General features: G+C 27.9%; 1 protein-coding gene across 1 annotated transcript in view; it reads right to left on the bottom strand.

Moving 5' to 3' along the window:
- Positions 1 to 489: 489 nt before the first annotated feature.
- Positions 490 to 21,609, bottom strand: part of LOC136989710 (protein FAM110B-like) — a 52,250-nt gene continuing 31,130 nt past the window's right edge. Inside the window, exons 3-4 of the mRNA XM_067287950.1 lie at positions 7,665 to 8,967; positions 490 to 2,160 (exon numbers count right to left, since the gene is read on the bottom strand). Coding sequence (XP_067144051.1) covers positions 7,688 to 8,967 — 1,280 coding nt within the window. The 3' untranslated portion in view covers positions 490 to 2,160; positions 7,665 to 7,687. The remainder of the gene's footprint in view (positions 2,161 to 7,664; positions 8,968 to 21,609) is intronic.

Consider the following 21,609-nt stretch of genomic DNA (forward strand, 5'->3'; position numbering starts at 1 on the left):
TGAACCATTCACTTTTGAAAATTGAAATTGAAGATCATCTTGAAAAAGAATAAAACTTTTCTGAATAAAAACAATTTGATTTCCTGAACTAAGTAGTAAAATTAACATTATTAAACTGCTGCCAAGTTCATTTAATATTTGTTTAAATCATTTATTTAAAATTAATACAAAATGGATTGTCTTCTTTCAACAATATTGAACTATTAAAATAAACTGCCTAATTGTGCTTTGTAAAAAAATTCCAATCTATTTAATATAAAACAGTTTTTTAAATCAAAGGATATAAGAAAATTGTAATTAAAAATAATACAAAATACTGATATTATTAATTCACTTAACTTCTAAAATTACTTAAGTATTAAGGATCAGTTAAGTATTAATTTGCAATATTTAATTCTCATGGACAGAAAAATAAATTGATCAATAATAAAAAACTGTTTTAATTCCAGAGAATCCTATTTGCAATTATTGTAGTGACATCATTTTAAAGTCATTCTAACCAAATGGTTTTGAAATAAATCTTTACCAAATTCAAAATTATCACTCCAATATAGTTCATGATGAATTTAAAAGAACAACTTTCTTTTACATAAAATTGTTTACTTTTGATATTTTATTACACTGATTTTAATTGCTAACTAAAAAGGGATTAAATTATAATAAAAATAGCTTAAGCCATTTATTTAAATTTGATTTTATATCATTTTTCCCATTAAGGAATTAACAACTATGATTCATTACATTTAAAACTCTGGTCTCCTCATTTAATAACAACTATCTCTTTATGAATATTACTTTAATTCATTTTCAAATACCTAACAAGTTTGCAGCTAACATGACAAGCATAAAAGTGGGTCTTCAGGTCAAAAAGCTGTTTGTTTAAATTTGGTTTTTTAAATATTAAATCAATATACATTATTGAATTCATTAAAAATTTCTGTTTTTAGGACTTGGAAAATACTAATTCTTTTAAATAACATGTGTGCCATATAGCACAATATACCGTAAGGATAGATAGATTCTGAAACAAAAAAAAATTATGAATATGTTAGATAAAGAGGAAACAAATCTCACTCAAGATGATTATGGCACAATGAAGAGCCATCTATTTGAAAGCAAATCATCAGCTATAGCATAGAAGATATACCTGACAGTACAGCAATCAAAAAGATGTGACATAAGATATGCCCCTTGGCAGCAAATATGGTTAAAGTAGAATTTATTTCTATTGTTTAAAAATAACTTTTAATTATATTTTTTTATTTTATCATATCATATAAATGCATTTTATTATTCTTATTAATCTCTTAGATATGTCAGTACAATTTTACAGTCTAAAAGTTTTTCTGTATTATACTTAGGGCACTTGTGATATTTTATTCATAGATATTTAAATTTGTGGCATTTTTAAAAGTTTATAATAAAATCCATATCCATGGCACCATATATTTTAATTTCAATTATTAAACTGTTATAAACATAATTGCATAATTGTTCTGAACAATATTTTGCATTTATTTAAATAAAAATTTATAATTTAAATAAAAATTAATTATATTTATTTGAATAAAAATATATATTCAGATAAATATAATTATTACTTTATTTGCTTTATAAAAATAACAATTTTGGACTAATATAGCATATACTATGAATTTTTTAAAGGCATTTCAATTCTGACATTACTTAAAATAAAAATGAACTTTTAATATCATAAGTAAAAATTCTTAGTCTTATTTTTAAAAAATTTGTTGTATAAAACTCAACAAAATTTTACAACTTTACATTTATGGTATGGTTGTTAACTATAAGAAAATTTAAAGACTAGACTTATAAGTTAAATATTTTAAAAAACGAAAATCAGAAATGATGAAATCTTACACATAGGCAAAGTTAAATTTTTAATTTTACTGTATCAGTTTGAAATTTTAAGTACCTAATTGTATTTTTGCCAGAACTATTATATAGTGTTTATACTTGTAAATAAATATTTTTGTATGTGTGTACTATTAACATTCTTATCATATTGCATTTTAATAAATATTAACATTACATGAAAAAAAGTAAATTCACTTTTTTTTCTTGCATTATTTCTTTATATTCATATCCACTTTGAAGTAGTTTCAAAATTTTCTTTTCTTCATAAACTTGTCAAATATACTATATTACAAAAAAAAACAAAAATTATGATTTAAATATGTTATATTTTTTAATTGCAAATATTGAAATATAAAAATTCCTTTGTAACTTTATAAATAACAATTAATAAGTAGAAAATAAAAAAATCTTAAAATTTAAAAACTCAACAAAATAACTGTTTACTCAGGAAGCCAGAAATTTTAACAACTGAAATATTTTTGCAATTATCAGGTCAGTGCATAAATTGAGCGTATTTTTGGAAAATTTTGAAACAAGGCAAATTAAAAAAATAGAAATTGTGTTTTATCAGTAATATATGTTCCTTTATTATCAACAACTTGTTGCTATCATATTGGCAATTTTAATGCCGGGTCTCTGGTTTTGTTTTTTATTTCATCTTTTTTTTCTTGATGAAAAAGTCTGAAGGCTTAGAAATAAATGGTAGTCACTTGAGATAGTACCTGGGAAGTAAAGATGAGGCAGAGACTCCCAATTAATGTCTAATTTTTTTTTTTTTTCAAACTAAGTGTTATGTATAGTCTAGCATTAAAACAGTTTTGTTCTACTGAGATAATGTTTGCTAATTGCAAGTGTTTTTTAATCAATAAAAATACAGGTGTGTGTTGTCAATAGCTTTCATCATTTGATTGAGTTCTAACAGTTTAGATACCATACAGACAAGAACATTTTTTTTTTTTTTTTGTACAACCTCCCCTTTGCTGTTGTTGAGGACTTTTTACCCTTATCTGTCTACATTCTTTTTCTTGTGATAGTGTGATACATTATCCATTTTTCATCATCTGTCACAATGTAGTCAAGAAACAGTACGTTAAAAGAGAAATGCTGATGTTTATTTACTGCATTCAATTGACTTCTAATAGTTTGTGTGCCACAAGCTTTGATACTTGTAGGTGCCAAAATACAGTTCCAAGAGATGAATTTAGTTTTTCTGCAATCTGATCCACCATTAGTTCCAGCTCTGCATTTACAAGACTATTCAAAATATTGGGTTATTTGGAAAGTCATTTTGTTTTTTTACCAACAGAGGGATTAGTTGTATTGTTACCCACCAATTTCATTATAAATTGTATTGTCATTATATATTTTAACAGCTGACATTTCAAGGCTTATTTGTAAAAAATTTTGTTTGATTCTTTGCAGTTTGTTTTTTTTTGGTGTTCCATCAAATATGGAAAATCAAAAGCAGCATTTTTGTCATATTTTGCTTTTTTATTATTGAAAAGGTAAGAATGCTGTTCAAGAAAGAAAATTGTGTGACATGTATGGAGAAGATGTGTTGACAGAACAACAGTGCCAAAACTGATTTGCAAAATTTTGTTCTGGCAATTTCAATATTGAAGATGCATCATGTTCTGAAAGGCCAGTTGAAGCTGATGAAAACAAAGGTATTGATTAAAGCAAACTGCCAAATAACAACATGAGAAATTGCTAAGAGATTAAATTTGTCAAATTCAATTGTTTATGATCACTTGAAACAACTTGGTTTCATTTCAAAGCTTGATATATGAGTTCCATCTAGTTAGTGCTATAAGACAGAAAGAGTTAAAATTTAGCAGAATTTGGCAGTTTGTTTGATTTGTACTTATCTATATTAGATGTAGGACATACAGTGGACCTTCGTTATAGCACTGCTCACTATACCGCGCACTCGGTTATAGCGCAAGCAATGTTCCCGACGCGATAAGCTCAAACACGTATATACAGGTCTGTGCGGCGTTAGTGAGTAGCACATTTTATTGTTATTGAGTATTGAGTAATTGTGTATGTATTGAGTTCCTGCATGTATTTTGAATAGTGTTTAATTATTGTATGCATGATGAGTAAAAGAAAAGACAAGCTACAGTATGTACAGTAACAATTATACAGTATGTACTGTACTTATTAAGCTGTATAACTATGTCATGTAAATTTCAATAAAACACTTAATAAATAAATTGGGTTTTTTATTAAAATACATAATATGTATGTAGTTGATGAGAGGTTTCAGTATATAGTTCAAAACGTTCTGAGTAAGGGTGCGACTATGCAGGTGCGAATTTAGAGCAAGCGAGAGGTTGCAAGTGATTTAGTTTTCACAAAGGAAAACCATGCACAAGCGAGAAGCGAGAAATCTCGCTGGCGAGAGCGAATTTCTGGTTCTCACACATATCTGACAGGTTTTGATATTTATCGCGTCTCGCCTCTTCTTGCCACATATTCTCGCTCACTCACATCTGCATAGTCGCACCTAAATTTATTGTGTTGCCACTATGCCGCTCGGTATAACGCGGTTCACCTTATAACGCAGGTATTGTTTCCCGCCTGACATGCGCGTTATATCGGGGGTCCACTGTATTTCTGAATAAAGAGGCTTTTGATAACAAAATCATTGTGATAAAACATTATTAAAAGGCAAATAATAGTTATTTCAGGATACTGCAGAAGTAAGATAAGGATACAAAGTGTGGATAGTCAATAGGAAAACATTTACAGACAAATGTTTCTATAAAAAATTATTATTATTATATTTTTTTTGCATTATACTTCTTAAGTTTAACTTAGGGTTGCTAGATTTCTATCACTGAATTAAAGGACACTTATAAGGTTAAAAAAAAAACACTACCCTATAAGCACTAGAGGGCTTTTTTCCTGGTCCACAATGGGGTGATTGGATGACAAGGCACAAGGTCCAACATATCTGGGACAGACTACCTTCAAAAATTCCTGAAGTATTTTGACCCATCTGGGTTTGTTTTCAGGTCCCCCAAACTAATATGGTTGAGGTGGTAAGACCTATGGACAGCTATGATTAATGTTACCACTCTCCAACCCATACCAATCCAAAAACTTAAAACTGAATGTCTTTTAGATTTTGATTTATGGTAAACCATAGCTTTCTATGGAGAAGAAAATGGATTGTTGGCACAGGCATTGAAAACTTAAGGAACAAATTACATCTTTTCTCATTTCAATAAAGGACAAGGACAATTTAGCTAAAATAAAGGGTTATCCCTTAAAATATAACATATTTCACATTACCACATTTCACATAATCTAGGTATTTCTGAACATTTACTTTATGTTAATTACTATTTCAAAAAAAAAGCTTGCAAATGAATACTATACAATCCTTAATTTTCTTTTCTTTATAATTTTATACTTTTTACTTGTTGTATTTTGTTTTGTACTTCATTCATTTTATTTTATGTATACCAATCAGGATTTTACTGTTAAACATCATCACAATGCTGGGCTGCAATTTTAATCATATTTTAAATTTATTTAACTTAAATATGCTCCCAACCTCAATTTAGTAGTGGCTTGCCCTCTGTACATCATACTTTTCTTTGATGACTGGCATGACTCCATTTTGAATCTAACACCTTTCAGGGAAAAATTTTTGAATTGAAATAACATGATTTCTAGTTTGCATCGAAATTTTGTTTATAGTTAATCGGGGCCTCCTGCCCCTAAGGTTTCCATAACTGGTCTCATTTTTCATCTATCCAACTCGGTTCTCGCGATTAAGGAAAGACGGATAGATGACAGAGAATTTATAGGTCTACAATTTTTTCAAATTGTAGCACAATTATGGAGAAGAAATCTATTGTCATAATACTTTTCTTATTGTAAGTGAAAATAAATAAATAAAATCTGGCAATTCTAGTTTATCCAGACATTTTAAGACTATCCTATAATTCTAATGTATCAAGAGTATTTTTGTCTTTACCAAATCTGGAAATTTTTAGATGTGCCTCAGAACTTGTTATTAACTTTATGTATTTTTAAAATTTGTTTGTTGCATATAAGAAACTAATAATATTCATTAACCATTGTCCTAGGAAATGCCCGTTTTCCTTAATTATAGAAAAAGAGCCCTTATCTAACTTGTTTGAGATTGAGGATTGGGAACCACCACAAAGAAAAAAGAAAATCAATATTTGAATACAGGTTAGATATATTAAGTGGGCATTTATCTAAATGTCCACTTAATATATTTAAGATTTAATATTTTATAATAATTATAAAGAAACATAACACAGAATCAGAATATCCAGAAAAAAAGTATTTTAATTTCAAATTAATATTTTCAACCATTTTAAACGGTCATTATAAGATTAAAAACATTTTATTAAAGAATACAAATTAGAACATAAATTTTAAAATAGATAGAACGCATATGTTGTTAGTTGAGGCAGTGAATGTCACTGTGGCTGTCTACATATCAAAAAAGTTTTAGGCAACTTCAAAAAAGGATTTCCAGGCCTGTGAGATAATATCAGCATCTTTATAATTTTTGCCCATAGCTTTTCTTGTTGCTTTGTACATTTCAAGCCTTTCTAAACATTCAAGGTGAGCTCTATTCTTGGCTAGATGTAATATGAATCTCAAATACTATGCCCAACCAGGGACAGCCCACATTCAACATTCTAATTTGTGTTCTTTAATAGAATGTATTTAACTTAACTATGACTATTTAAAGCAGTCAAATAGTTAGTTTTATGATTAAAATACTATTTTTGATGGATATTCTGGTTCTAGGTTGTGTTAGTTTATAATTTCATCCAGATCTTGTGCTATATAGTGTTTTTATGTAAGATAATTTTTTATAATATAAAATGCATTATTGCATCTGTTAAATAGTTTTGCTTGTTATTTTGATTTTGTGATTAGTTAAAATTTCAAAAATACAGTAGGTGATTGATTAACAAACAGTTCGGACTGCAAACAAATCGGATAACAAACACATGTATGGATAATGAACACCTTGCAGAACAAACAGAAGAAGAAGCGACACTGCATTTAAGATTTGTAAAACTATATTTTAATGGCATCTATACATGGTTTATGGAATGAGACTTTCGCAGTTGTATACATAACCTTTTTTGCACTAGTTAATTTCTGTTCTCTGAATTTTTTGTAAGTGCTTTTCTAAACTTTTTACTTAAAAATCTGATAATATTATGGGGCCTAAAACAAGTGGAGTGTCAAGAACTGTGTTCACTATAGAAACTAAGCAAGAGATAATAGCCAAGGTAGAGAGTGGGTAGAAGATGTCTGATATTGTAGGCAGATGACTTCAGCAGGTCTACAGTAGATATAATCTTAGCTAAGAAAGATATTATCTGCTTGAGTCTTTTTGATTAAGGAGTAAGGAAAATTGCATCTGAGAAACAAAGATGAAACATCCATGAAAAAAATGGAGAGACTGCTTTTAGTTTGTCATTACATATAAATAAACATAGTAAGAAAGTATATAATTTTTTATTTATTTTTTGGGCTCTCCAGAATAAATTAATCAAATTCCCACAAATCAATAATCAGTTAAACAACAAATCAAATAGCAAACATGATCTTGAAAGGGATTATGTTTGTTAACCGATCACCCACTGTAGAGTAATGATACTTTCAATTTCAAAAACAAAAAACAAGGTAAAAACAAAAAAACAAAATTCAACAAGTTTAAATTATTTATACTTATTAATATAAATATATAGAATTAATTAATTATAGAAATTTCATACCAAATACTGTTTAGCAGTCAGAATCACGAGCCAGGTTCTTTTAAAGCTTTTCTGCAGTTATAAAGCCATTTGATTACTCTTGCATTTTTTTCCACAATTGATGTTTCAATAGGTCCATGTTCTCGAAGATCCCTATTAGTTAAACCTTCTCGTGGAATTTCAGAAAACGAATCTTCACTACAGATACTTGATCGATGATCATCTGAATTAATGGAACTAACACTGTCAAAAAATCGTGGAGGACTTGATAGGTGTGTTGGAGACGTAATGTTATGCCATACCATTGTATCAAGTCCCATCATGTCAAAAAACCTTTCAAGTTCTGCTGTACAATAACTATTCCTCCTTGGCACATGTTCTGTCTGAATTTTAGAATACCTGTGACTTACATCAGATTTTGATCTACTAACAATGTTTCTACGAATAGTATCACTATTCCATTCTCTCCTTAAAGATTGTAATGTATCAGCACCATTATTAATTTCAGTTACAGGACAATCATTTCGAAGACAATCTACATACATTTCTTCCTGATCAATTAGAGAGTCATATTTATAAGATGAATTATTTGAAATAGGACAAGACGATAAATTCATATCTAATTCTGCTTTATCTTGCCAGAAAAGAGAATCATCTGAACTTTCAGAAGATGGTGTTTCTTCTTTGCCAAGTGGTTCGTGTAATGATGGAGACAAATCAGGTAAACTTTTATGAATGTTATAATTTCTTTCTTGGGCATGTCTTGGCATAAGATTACTATCTTTTTTAATTGGATCTGAAAACCCACGATGGACTTTTGGTCCCTCTGTATTTATTTTGGATGGAATGGAAAAATTTGAAGTTGAAATTAAATTAATATTTTCTTTTGAATTTGAAGATATGAGACGTTTTAACTGTGATTCCAAATCACCAAATTCATCGTTAGATTTTCCACTGCCATGACTAAGAAAGGAAAGTTTCCTCCTGTTTTGTGAATCTCTAACCTCTGATTGAGATTTAGCTCTTGCCCTAATGGGACCTTGTGATTTTGAATATATAATCATTTGCTGATGTTCTTGTGAATTTAAACTTTGGTTCTGATCAGGATCATGGATGGAGAAATTAGTTTGTGACTTTAGAAGAGATAAATCATGACTATGATAATGTTTTAATGGTCCCTTTCTCAAAACATTTAATTGTGGCCCAATGCTTACTTGCAGATGTGAACTGTTTTTAAATTTTTGTTTTGAATCTAAAACACATTCTGATTTAACATAATTAGCTTTGCTTTCTTCAAGACGTTCAACAGCACTTTTCCGATGAGCTGAAAGAAAAACATAACTATGAAATTTACAAAGTAAACTACAAAAGTATTATGAACAACTTATGAAAATTTCAGTTAGTTAATCATAAACAATGAAAATATTTATAGAATTAATAAAAGTAAAATATGATTGTTCATCATTTTGATTGCAAAAATAAGAAATAAAATTTTTGATTTAAATTTCTTAAAATATTTTATCAGTATATTTTATAAATTCAAATTATCATCTTTAGATTCACAAATATAATTTTTATTTAAAAGAATAACTTTTAAAAGATCATTTATATTGAACTCAATACAAAAGAATTTAAGAACAGTATCAAAGTAATTTATAAAATCATAATTATCTTCTAGGATGGTTCATTCAGTTAGAGTTTGGAAATTATACTATAAAAGAATATGCTTCTATGGGCTAATTTTTAAACTCTTAATAATGTACAAGTATTAATATTTGAATCTGACTTGTTGTCACCTGTAAATCAGTCTAAATTTTCTAAATTTTGTTAAATAACTTTTGTAACTACGCTTCCATCCCTCTTTCCTCTTCAAAAACTTTTAAAAACAGTTCTCTATGCATATTATTGTAATCTTTTGCCTAGACACTATAGCTTGAACTCATCAATAAAGTCTTTTCAATTTAAATTTCTTAAAACATTTCTTTATTCATTACTTTGAGATGTTGAAAGACATATTTTGCTTTTACCTATTTTATGGTATTCATTGTCTTAGAATAATCTGAATATTAACAACATTTTTAAAATATTAATTTGTAATAATCACATTGTAATAAAATTTTGTAATATTTTTAGATTATTCCTTTCTTTTTAGCATTAATTATATTAGTAATATATTTTTAAAAAATTCAAAAATTAAATTATGGAATATTCTAAAGCAATATGCCAACCAAAGCTGAATTATCGAGCTAGAAACGGCTATAATAAACGGCTTTGGTTGGTGTATTGCTTTAATATATATTGGGTTAGTTGAAGTTTGTTTATGGAATATTCTTTTTCTTGTAGTTAATTATTATTTTTAGTCATGAAAATTTATCTAACTTATTTTTTATAACAAATCAATTTTTGGTATGCATAAAAAAATAACTTTGAAATACAAATTGTTTTACAGTATTAATCAATATAAATTATATAAACAATTTTTTGACTTATCACTCACAAAATTCCTAAGATGTTTCAATAATTTAATTGATCTTGGCAATTTATCATTATTAACAAAATAAAAATATATTAAAGCTTCAAAGGATTCTGAAAATTTTCAAATTGTAATCTTCAATCACAATTACATATTATGAAGTTCATAAGAAAAGTGTTAAGAAATTTAAAAAAACAACATTTATTTTTAATATAAAATAAATATAATATATAAATTTCTTGCTTTGTGAAATATAAAACAAAAGAAATAATGTTAAGTAAGTAAATGTCTCTTCAATCCAAAAAAAGGAATCCTTCGGTAGACTACCTCACAGCTATTCAGGTTATAAAACTCCTTTATTGTTTTTCATAGATGCATTTCGGGCTAGTTTAATTCTCTAGCCCCTCTTCAGTGCTACAAAATAAAATTCAGTTATTGAATTGACAAAAACAACGTGAGTAGATAATGTTTACAAACAATAAAAAACACATTTCACAATACCCTAAGGATCTCCATAGGTTTCACTGGCTTATTTTTCACACCTATACGGTACTTCTAGTTTCCATTTACAATATTTTCATAATCTTAAAAATTACTTTAAGGGCGTATATCGTATTTCATCGAAATAATGTTCACCATGCTACACAAGTAATTATAAATTACAATTCTTAGTAACATTTTACAAGTTTATTAAAAAAAAAAAAAGTTTAGTCAAAACAAAAAAATATATATACAGGTTCTCTTTCAATTAAAAGTATACCATTAAAAAAAAAAAATCAGTATATGTTCTATAATCTTTGAATGGTTCTCCATACAAAATGATTTTTCATATGCGACAATGCATAATTTTTACAATATAATTTACTGACTTGTCATTGCACCCTCTATCATTTTATACCGTTGCTGGTGAATTTTCGTACCATTTGACACATTTATTAAATTATTACCATTATATTTTACTATCTCGATATGTTCTTTGAATTTTCGTTTATAAATATTTTTCTCATATGTAGGATTTTAATATTATTTCTATCTATTTGACAGTTACTATTTTTGATGTGGTTAAACCAAGAATTATTATGTTTTAATCTTATGGCAGCTTCATGCTCTTTAATGCGTAATTCTAAAGTCCGACCTGTTTCTCCTATATAATCTCTTGGATTTTTTCGGATTGAAGAGACATTTACTCACTTAACAAATAATACAGCTACCATTAGAAAATTCAGCAAAAGAAATAATTTGTACTTTTTCCTTAAGAAGCATCAATATTTTATAAGAAACTGCCTAAATTATATTAATCCAAATTGATTACAATAACAATATTAAAAGTAATTTTCATAATGAATTTTGCAACATAAATATCAATATTTCTACAGCATTCTAAATAAACTAATAAAATATACTCTTATTAATCCAAACAAATTTTGTTGATAAATGTTTCAGCTAAAAACAAAATAAGAAACCACAGATTATTTTTTAAAACAAGGAATTTGTAAAATTAATACATGCCACATATTTTAACAAATGCAGCCAGGTCTGCTCAACAGAGCATTGGATAAGAGAGCATTCTTTCATGTTCCTAATTTTCTCTTTTATGTTTTACATCAGCAGGATTCCTATTAACAGAGAACAGGATAGTAGAGCACTCAGTTTAATCAAGCATCATGTCAGTAGCATTTTTAGAGCAGCAGTCTTCATAAGCAAGATTGTAAGGAAATCCTAAGCACTATTCTAAAAAAGATTTATATAAGGGTATATTCTTACAGTACATCACTGTCTAGGGCACATTGTGATAAAGCTCTCAACAGTATGATATATTTTGTGGAGATTTGATGAAACCTTTCATTTATCAGATTTCTAATACACGGACAGCCAAAAGACATCTTACAGACATCTGATGTCTGTAAGATGATTTTTTGAACTGATTTTATTAGACACATGCATCATTTTCTTCTTCAAAAAAACTGGTTGTGTGGAATGAAAACACACAAACCCAGTAAAAGGAATGTGTTCAATTGTTTAACATTGTTGTTCTGTTTGGTATTCATTATGGCATACCTGATGATAATAAAAACAAATGAAAACATTCATATCAAAAAATATTTTTATTCCTTTTACTCGTTTTTGGTATATTTGTGTGTGTTTTCACATGAGAAGCAATTGCATATTAAAAAAGTGTCATAAAATATTCATATACCATATTTGCTCAAATATAAGATGATTTCGCATATAGGATGAGGTGCAACTTTATTAAAGATCAAAATAAAGAAAATTAGATTTATTAATACAATTCTAATTTTATTTTGTTTAATAACAAATAAAATATCAAATGCATGTAAATGCACACATTGTCCCACAAAAATTACTGGCATTTTAAACTTCAAGGAAGAATCTTGTAAAATCAACAACATAATTTGTTCGTGTAAAGCTGGACAATCGGAAAACCTTTTTTGTCAATTCTTAACAGTCGAATTCACTCTTCGTCGATTATGCTTATGAGTTTCTTTGAATTCTGATTTCTAAATAATCATCTGTTTTCACATTTTTGGCTCCTCCCTGGTTATAGTACTAAACTATCTAAAGGCAATGAATGACATGACTTGTTGCTCTTATGCTCTTTTGGAGCTGTTTTCTTATTGTGAAATATTACATTTTATGTATCACTGTACATAAAATGTAAGATTAATTTCTGTGTATAGCATTCTGTGCATGTTATGATGAATAAAGAACTAAAATTGAGTAAACAGGAATACAGGATGTGTGACGTAACTAACATTTTCATGGAAATGGAAGCATATATCCAACATATTCCCCAGTATGATAGTTTAATTGAGAAGCTGGATTAGCAAGTGTTCTGTATTCATTTCAGACTATTGTCCTTCATTTTTTTCTAGATATTAAAATATACTTCTAACATTAACAATAATTAAATAGTTAAAATTTATCTGATTGACAAATTATACTGAAAAAAAATAAGTATAATTATAACAATTAATGTCCTTCCAAGATGACATAGTATTCTTAATGACTGTCCAATGTCAAATATATTTAAGAAAGTGTTGACTCTAATAATTGTAATGAAACACACACAAAAAAAGAAAATCTTTCTTATTGACACTTATAATAACTGAACTTTATAATTGATTATTTAATTTTTTTAATTAATAATCTGCAAGTAGTACTGATAGTCAATGTAAAAGAACATAGGCTAAAATATATATTTATATGGTAAATTTAAGATTAATTAATTTCCTTTACAAATAACAAAGTTTTTAATAAAATAAATTCTATTAAATTTATTGAATTTACTAGTTCTTAATTGACAATCAATTTAGATCTTGTAAATACAGAAGCTATAACCAAATAAAAGCAATTCCAATATCAAATACTGCTAGTACAGTAACAACCCACTTAATGCTGCCTCCATTAACTCTGATTTGATATAACACAGTCTACTTGAAGCCTAAAACACGCTCAAAATTTATGCTGATTCAAATTAATGTGGCATTTCATTGATTCATATATAATACGATTATTCCCAAACATAAACCAATCAGCAAAAGGTGGAAATTTGTCGTAGCGCCGTACTTTCCTTAAATCTATGTTTGTTTTGTGCAATTTTGGAAAAAATATGTCATGGATGCCATAGGAAATATTGACTTCACTTGGCAAGAATTAACTGATAAATGCATGAATGGAGCATGGAAGAAGTTATGGTTGGAAGTATCCAAGAATTCTCAATGAGAAGAGCCTATCACTGTATCGATTAGGTTGACCAAATTGTCAACCTAATCAATACAACTGGACTAGGAGATATAGATGAGCAGGATATTGGGGAGTTACTGCAGGTTTCTGGTGAGAGCCTTACCAACAACAACCTTCAAGAACTGGCAGAAAAAGAAATTCATGTAGAACTGGGAAATTGTGACTCTGAACATGAAGAACCCCAAAGAATTTCTCTACAGATTTTCTTAATAAAAGTTTGGTAACGATAACCGAAATCATTGATCAAATTGTAACAAATGATCCAGATTTTCAAAAGAGTGCAAAAGTGAAATAAGGCGTTTGGATGCGATCCTCTGCTACCGACATTTGCTTAAGGAAAGAAAAAAAAGCGACAAGTGAAATTACATGGCTTTATGGCAAAAAACAAGAATTTCAGAAAAGTCAGGACCTTCATCACAAAATATGAACTTTACATTTCTGTGTGCATATGTTTGTGTGTTATTTAACATATATTATTATGCAAATTAATATAAATATAACTTAAAATTATAGTAAAATTTGTTTATTTGTGGTCATGTCTTCCCCTATTCCTATTTACTCTATGTTAAAATGACCTTATTTAATGCTGTTTCGCTTAGCTCTTTGTTATCTAGGAATGCATCCCCCACATTAAGTGGGGTCTTACTGTACTTGATTGCTTGCCGTTCTCTCAATTAGTTGTATGTTCTTTGGAACTTAGCATAAAGTTGCTATTGAAAACAAATCATACAGGAACACGCCTTTTGATAGAAAAAGTATATTTATTTTTTATAATTTAGAACAGATATGCATTTTGGGCAGTTCAGTTCTTGGCCCACCATAATGTTACGCGTGATCAAAGTGGCCCGCAAAACAATTTGGGTGGGCCAGGCCTGTTCTAAATACTCTATTCATTTATAATGTGACTTGACCAAAACAGCTGTAGCACCAATAAATTTCAACTAACTCTAATAGTAATTATAATGACTTGAGTTTTTTTTTTTTTTTTTTTTTTTTTTTGTATTAAAGATAAAATAAATCAATATTTTAAGCTATATTTGTAATCAAAATATAGAAACCAAGGTTTTAAAACAACAAAAAGTCTTTATCATTTAAAAAATATATTGGGTTGTTCGGAAAGTAATTTCGTTTTTTTCATAGAAAAATAAACGCAATATTCTTATAATAAATAAATATTTTATTGAATTATATATTGACCATTTTGGTCAAATACCTGTTGTCATTGTTGTTTCTGGTAGTAGCATGATTTCACATTCATAAAAATTTTGATCTTTGTTTACAAAAAACTGATCCAAGTGATTTTTGACATTTTCATTTCAAGTAAATGTCTTACAGTTAAAAAAAATTTGTATAGACCAGAACAAGTAATAAGGATCTGGCAAATATGGTTGGTGTGATAACACATCCCATCTAAGCTATAACAGTTTCTGACCAGTTACCAATCTTGTGTGAAATTTGGCATTATCGTGGTAAAACACTACACTCTGTTTGTTGATCAATTCTGGCCCTTTCTGTTTGATGATATTACTCAATTTGTTTACTCGATGGCAGTACACTTTCAAGTCAATTATTAAATTGTCTGGTAAAAGCTCAAAAACAAATTTCTTTAAAATCTCACCATAGAGAGCATCTCTTGTTAATAACATGTGGAACCCATATATCGAGCTTTGAAACGAAACCAATTCATTTTAAGTAATAATAAACGGTTCGATTTAACAGATTTAATCTCTTAGTGATTTCAAGTGTTGTTATACGGCAGATTGCTTCAATCAGTACCTTTATTTTGTTTTCATTGGCTTCAAATGGCCACCCAGAATGTGGTGTATCTTCGATATTAAAATTGCCAGAACGCAATTTTGTAAACCAGTTTTGACACTGTCTTTCTCTCAACACATCTTCTCCACACATGTACCACAATTTTTTTCTTGTTTGAACAGCATTTTGATTTTTTAGTTATAAAAAAGCAAAATATGCCGAAAATCATGCTTTCGATTTTCCATACTTGATGGGTCACCAAAAAAAAAAAAAAAAAAAAAACAATTGAACAGAATCAAACAAAATTTTTTACAAATAAGCCTTAAAATGTCAGCTGTCGAAGTATATAATGAAAATGTGGTTTAGAATAAAATTGGCTGGTAAAAATACATCTAATTCCTCTAGTAATAAAAAAACAAAATTACTTTCCGAACAACCCAATAGTTAAACAAGTTACTTTTCAATTTTGATAAATTATGATCAAAAACTTAACAAAAATACTTCATTAAGAGGCAAAAAGTAACTTTCATATTATTTTGTTACAGTATTTATATAAATATTGTATCTATTTAGTTTAATAATTCAAAATAATTTTTTCTTTCCTGTTTTAAATTATCATAATTCTCAGTAACACAGACAGAAATATTTAGCTATCATTAATATTTAGCATTGTTATCATCATATCTTATAACATAACAAGGAAAAACTTAAATTTACATGAAAGAATGTCATGATTTATAGATATTTATTCTGATAAAAATAATTTATATATGAAAAACTCAATAGCTTATAGCAGAAATATCACATTTCATATTCATTATATTTATTATATTAAATATTTACATATATAGTGAATAAATAATTTATCATCTCATTAATTATATGAACAGCATCAATTATGCAAATTATTCCATACTGTAAAAAAAAAGTAAGTAAAACATAATATAAAATAAATTTTATAATTAATATCTACATCTTAAATTAAATTTTAAAATTATACTATATAAATGTAAAATAATTCTACAGTTTTACATAAATGAAAATGATTTTTTAAACTCTTAAATAATTTCATCATTAAATACCATCATACTTTCATATTTATCATCAATGTAAAAATCTGAATTTTTCTATGTTCTAAAATTATCCTGTAAATTAATTATTATTAACATGAGTGTAACGCTATTGATTAGAGAATATTCATAATTTAGTATTAATAAAACGCTAAAATTTATAAAAATCCAGCATATTTCAGCAGGAGATTTATTCAAAAAACGATAATTCTATATATAATTTGATCAATTGTTTCTCATAAACCAAAAGCCCACCTTGATATAAGAACATGACGCATCCAAAATACTACTAAACAAAACATACGCTCTGTTACTGACTCAACACGTGTTCCGCTAGTAGTACTATTTATTCCAAGACGATACTTCTTCCGGTCCCGTGACCTATACAAGGTGATCTGTAAGGTGCGAACTGGTTCGAACTCCACCCGTCACGCTTGCGTCGGCATGTCTTTAACGTGAATCACGCGTGACGCAATCATAGAAGAAATTGGAAGAGAAAAGGAAAAAAAAAAAGATATTGTAGAAAATGAATTTTTTTTTATATTGAAACGATACAAATCAAGTCGCACAGAAAATCTATTGTACAGTACGTGTGAGAAACCAATGAAAGTCGTCAAATAAGTAAGACAGAAGTAACGAGGTGTAAAGTATTCTTAACCACGCGAAACGTACCGACGAAAACTAGTTACTAAAAATTTATTATAATAAAAACAACAACTAGTAAATAATAATAAATAGTTTGCATATCGTTTATTTATTATTAATTAAAATTTCTTAGCTAATAAAATTCGATTTAACAAAGTAACCTTGCGGGATACGGTCATAAACCGAAAAAAATTTTTAATCCCTCGTGTAACAATCTAAATACATTTCTAAACGTATTTCGAAATCGGCTGTACTAAGAGTTTTCGTGATATACGGACATTTACGTGGTTGCTAAGCGACTCTTTCATTGAACAAATGGAATCAATGAGTTAAAAAGAAAAAAAAAAATGGAACCGGTCGTCAGTGCGGCGCACTCTATTTGTATGTCTGAAAATTTTTCTTCATTAAGTTCGTTACGCTATGCTCTATCAAGTCTATCATAATGACCAAGAGTGTCAAAATAAAAACATTCTGAAGGATTCATAATTGGCTATGCTTATTAATTCGAGATCAGTTCCTATCAAGAGCAACACAAGGTGATATTTCTGTATCAGAGGACAATAAAATTCGTACCAAACTTTTCTCAAATCATTTTTAAATAAATCAACTTGACTGTTACGCCGAGGACTTATAGAGTTTTGTAACATACAATGCAACTTTGCCATTTCGAATAACGTTGACTTCATTAAATACTGTGGTTGTCTTTTCTGTGTTAAGTCTGTGTACAGGTTTCGATTCTTCGTGCAATAACTTTTTAATTTTTTGTGGTTTTTACCTAGTAGCCGATTGCAGTTTTACGTATTCTATTAAATTCTCAGGAAATCTCTCACTCATTCTGCTTTTGCTCCTTCCACGATTACATCTTTCCTTATTTAGAAGTGAGATAAATAAAGAATTATGTTGTCTGGAGATTATATCACTAACCAAATAAAACGTGAAGTAGTAGTCGAACAGAAAGTATTTTTTTTTTTTAACTTAAAGCTGATCGCATAAATTTTTAATTCGCACATTAATATACGAAAACATGAAATGATTTCACAGTCCAAAAAAAAGCTAACGAAAAGAAGAAGGCGCTAAACTTAAGAACTTTCAGACAGTTGACAAATTACGTACAGTTTGAAGACGTGCTACATCTGTACACCTTTCGTTATATAATAACGCAGTGTTAATAAAATACATAGAATTGCAGACGGAAACTTTATTTCGTTAACTCCGTTAGGTATAAGAATAATTATATTTTTCATAAATTTTGAATTTAAAAATTATAAAGAACGTCCAAAATACAATATAGAACTTGAGGGGTGGGTCAGCGAACGCGTAAAAACTGGTTGAGTCGCCTGGGTCGTCGACTCGTCTCGCAGTGGACTTACTAGCCAGTCAATAAATAAATCGCCCGACTGTAATTTATTCTATCAATGACTTAATCGTTAAATAGATAATAATTACCTAAAGCAGTAATCATTGTAATTTATTACGTAAGATTAACAGGACTTCCAAGACTTTTATTGTAGTTAATGCTATAAAATAATTACTGTCGATTATGTGGAAAAAATTTTTCTTCTTTCAATTCTAGAAAGCGAAAATGAATTAGGTTTTCGCTATAGGAAATTTAGAAATATTCCATAAAAACTCTCAGCCAACGAATAAAAATGTATTCAAAAACTTTACTGCAGTATGAATTAATACTGAAAAGAAGAAAACTATAATACATAAATTAATGGAATTAGGCAAATTCAGACTTGTGTGTTAATGCCGGACAGTTCGTGGATAATTGAACAGCAAAAATGCATTAATTCGTCAATATTATAATTAAATGAGCTAATTCATTTAATATATATATATACGTACTAAAGACACGTATAACTCAAAGAAACCGATAACATGATATATTAAAAGAGGAAGTATTACATTTATATAACAAAAATAGAACGGATTACACGGAATATAATTCCCGAAATACAGCAGAAAGGAAATTTTTTATTCTATTGTAATATATTAACCTCTATAAAAATAAGCTTTAGTCGCAATATATGGTTGGCCACATATTACTTGATCGATATTTACGATTTTAACGTGAGAACGATTTGGCATCAAACCGGTGATATCGAACAACGTTAATATTACGCGACTCGTCGACTCCGATTTTCAAACATTATTTGTTTATTTAGATTTTTCGCAAAGTTCTATGTATTATTAATTATACGTTAATAAATTTAATTGCATTTTACTCGTTTGTTTAATTTTCATTAAAGCCATTTTCAAGTATCTACCAGTAAGTGAAAAACTGAAGTACAGTCATTTTCGCGCGGATTTTATTGTCAGTGTCACAAGCAAAAAAAAAAGAAAAGAAAATCTGATAAATGACATTTTATTTCGAAATTTTTAACAGTTGCTTCATCTAGGCTATTTGGATACGAAGGGTGCTTCCGTCGTTTCGGCTAATTTACCATAATTATCATCTGCAAGATTCGCATCTGTACTTCGGTCCGTTACATTAGTGGGACAGTTCCGCAAAAAATACCTTATTTTCAGATTTTAAATTCCTTTTATAAATAAGCATATATATCTTCGGAATCATAAAAATTATCTGACATTTTTTTGGAATGTAAAAAACGCGCTTAAGCCGAAAATCAAATGATCTATGATGGTCGCGATTAGCTAAAATATTTTATCGCATTGTTTTGCATCAGGCAATAAACTATTTTTTTTTATATAAACAAGGTTAAACATTACTCTTGATATGTAGAGCGCATCCAAATTAACTTTAAAGACCGAACGATACTAAAAGTTCATTTCGATTACTTGATAGGTTAAAATTTCGTACGTCATAAGGATTTCATCACAATTCCGGCTAATGTATCTAAAATACAATGAAAATCTGCTTATTGCAATCGTAAATTAACAGGTTTAAATCGAATATCATTACAAACAGATTTTTACACAAGTAATACGTGATGATTAAACGAAATTTGTGTAATATAATTGCATATAATTACAAAACTAAACTCTATTAAAATTAATTTTGCCTATTTTCTAATTAAAAACAAAAATGGAGATCGTTTAGTATTAATTTAAATGAGAGTAAAAAATTAGTTTATATTAATTAACCTACTCTAATTCACTATTTAGTTAAATCTAGATAATTTTTCTTCTTGAAGAGATTCATTTTTAAATATATTTTTCTTATTTAAATTATTAATGATTTTTTTTTATATTTATCATTATTTCTTCTAATGATTAAAACCTGATGTAGCCTATATCAGTATTTACAACCAATAACAACTGAAAAAACCAATAACCAATGAGAACAGTTTTAATTAAGAGAACACTAAATAATATCTAAAACTATTCTGGTTAAACGCAATATAAAAAAAAGTTTTATCAACTTTAATTAAATTCTTTATTGATTTTTAATTAAATTAATTAATTAAATTTAATAAATTTTAGCTAATTATTAATTTAAAAAATAATGCTAAACGCTAACTACATAATAAATTCTCAATATAAAATATCTCTATATTTTTAAAATATAAATTAGATTTCAAATTGTATGGATTAATTTAATATACTATTATATGACAGAAACGCATTACAATGCACAATAAAAAAGATATATATATATATTTATTGTGCATTATAACGCATTCCTATCATGTAATATAATACTAATATAGTGAAATAAATGGTTTATTATTTTAAGTAAGGCTAAGTCAAAACATTGGAAATTTTTAAAAATTAGAAGGAATTTATGACGACTTGTAGGAAAGGAACAAAATCCTTTCCCTAAAAGAAAAAAACAATATGAACTGAAGTCGAGAATTTTTTAATTTCTTCAAAAAGATATCTTTAGCTTTTTAAATCCTTACTTATAATGCTAAAAACATCTTTTGTCTTCTCCCAATGCAGACGTATAGAAGGGGGAAAAAAACAAGCCAACCAACTGGAAAATCAAACTACCCAGTGTAAAACTAAGTCAAAAATACGCCTTCGGGGTTTATGTCAGTCTAGTTCTGGAAGGCTTGTTTCTAAAACTCAAATATAGTTTATATTTCTAGGCTTCGAAGGCGACAAAATTTACTTATTAATTTTATTATTTACAAATTGCTAAAGGACAATTGAACACCATCCCTAATGTTTTAACACAAAAGCATTTACTAGTTTTACTTTAATTCCAGAGTATTCTTGTCAACAGGAAACACAAAATATCTGAATTAATCTATTTCGCAGTATTTCTTAATTAAACACAATTTTTTTTTAT

Source organism: Centruroides vittatus, unplaced genomic scaffold (genome assembly GCF_030686945.1).
Source record: "Centruroides vittatus isolate TY-2023 unplaced genomic scaffold, ASM3068694v2 scaffold_752, whole genome shotgun sequence".
NCBI lineage: Eukaryota > Metazoa > Arthropoda > Arachnida > Scorpiones > Buthidae > Centruroides > Centruroides vittatus.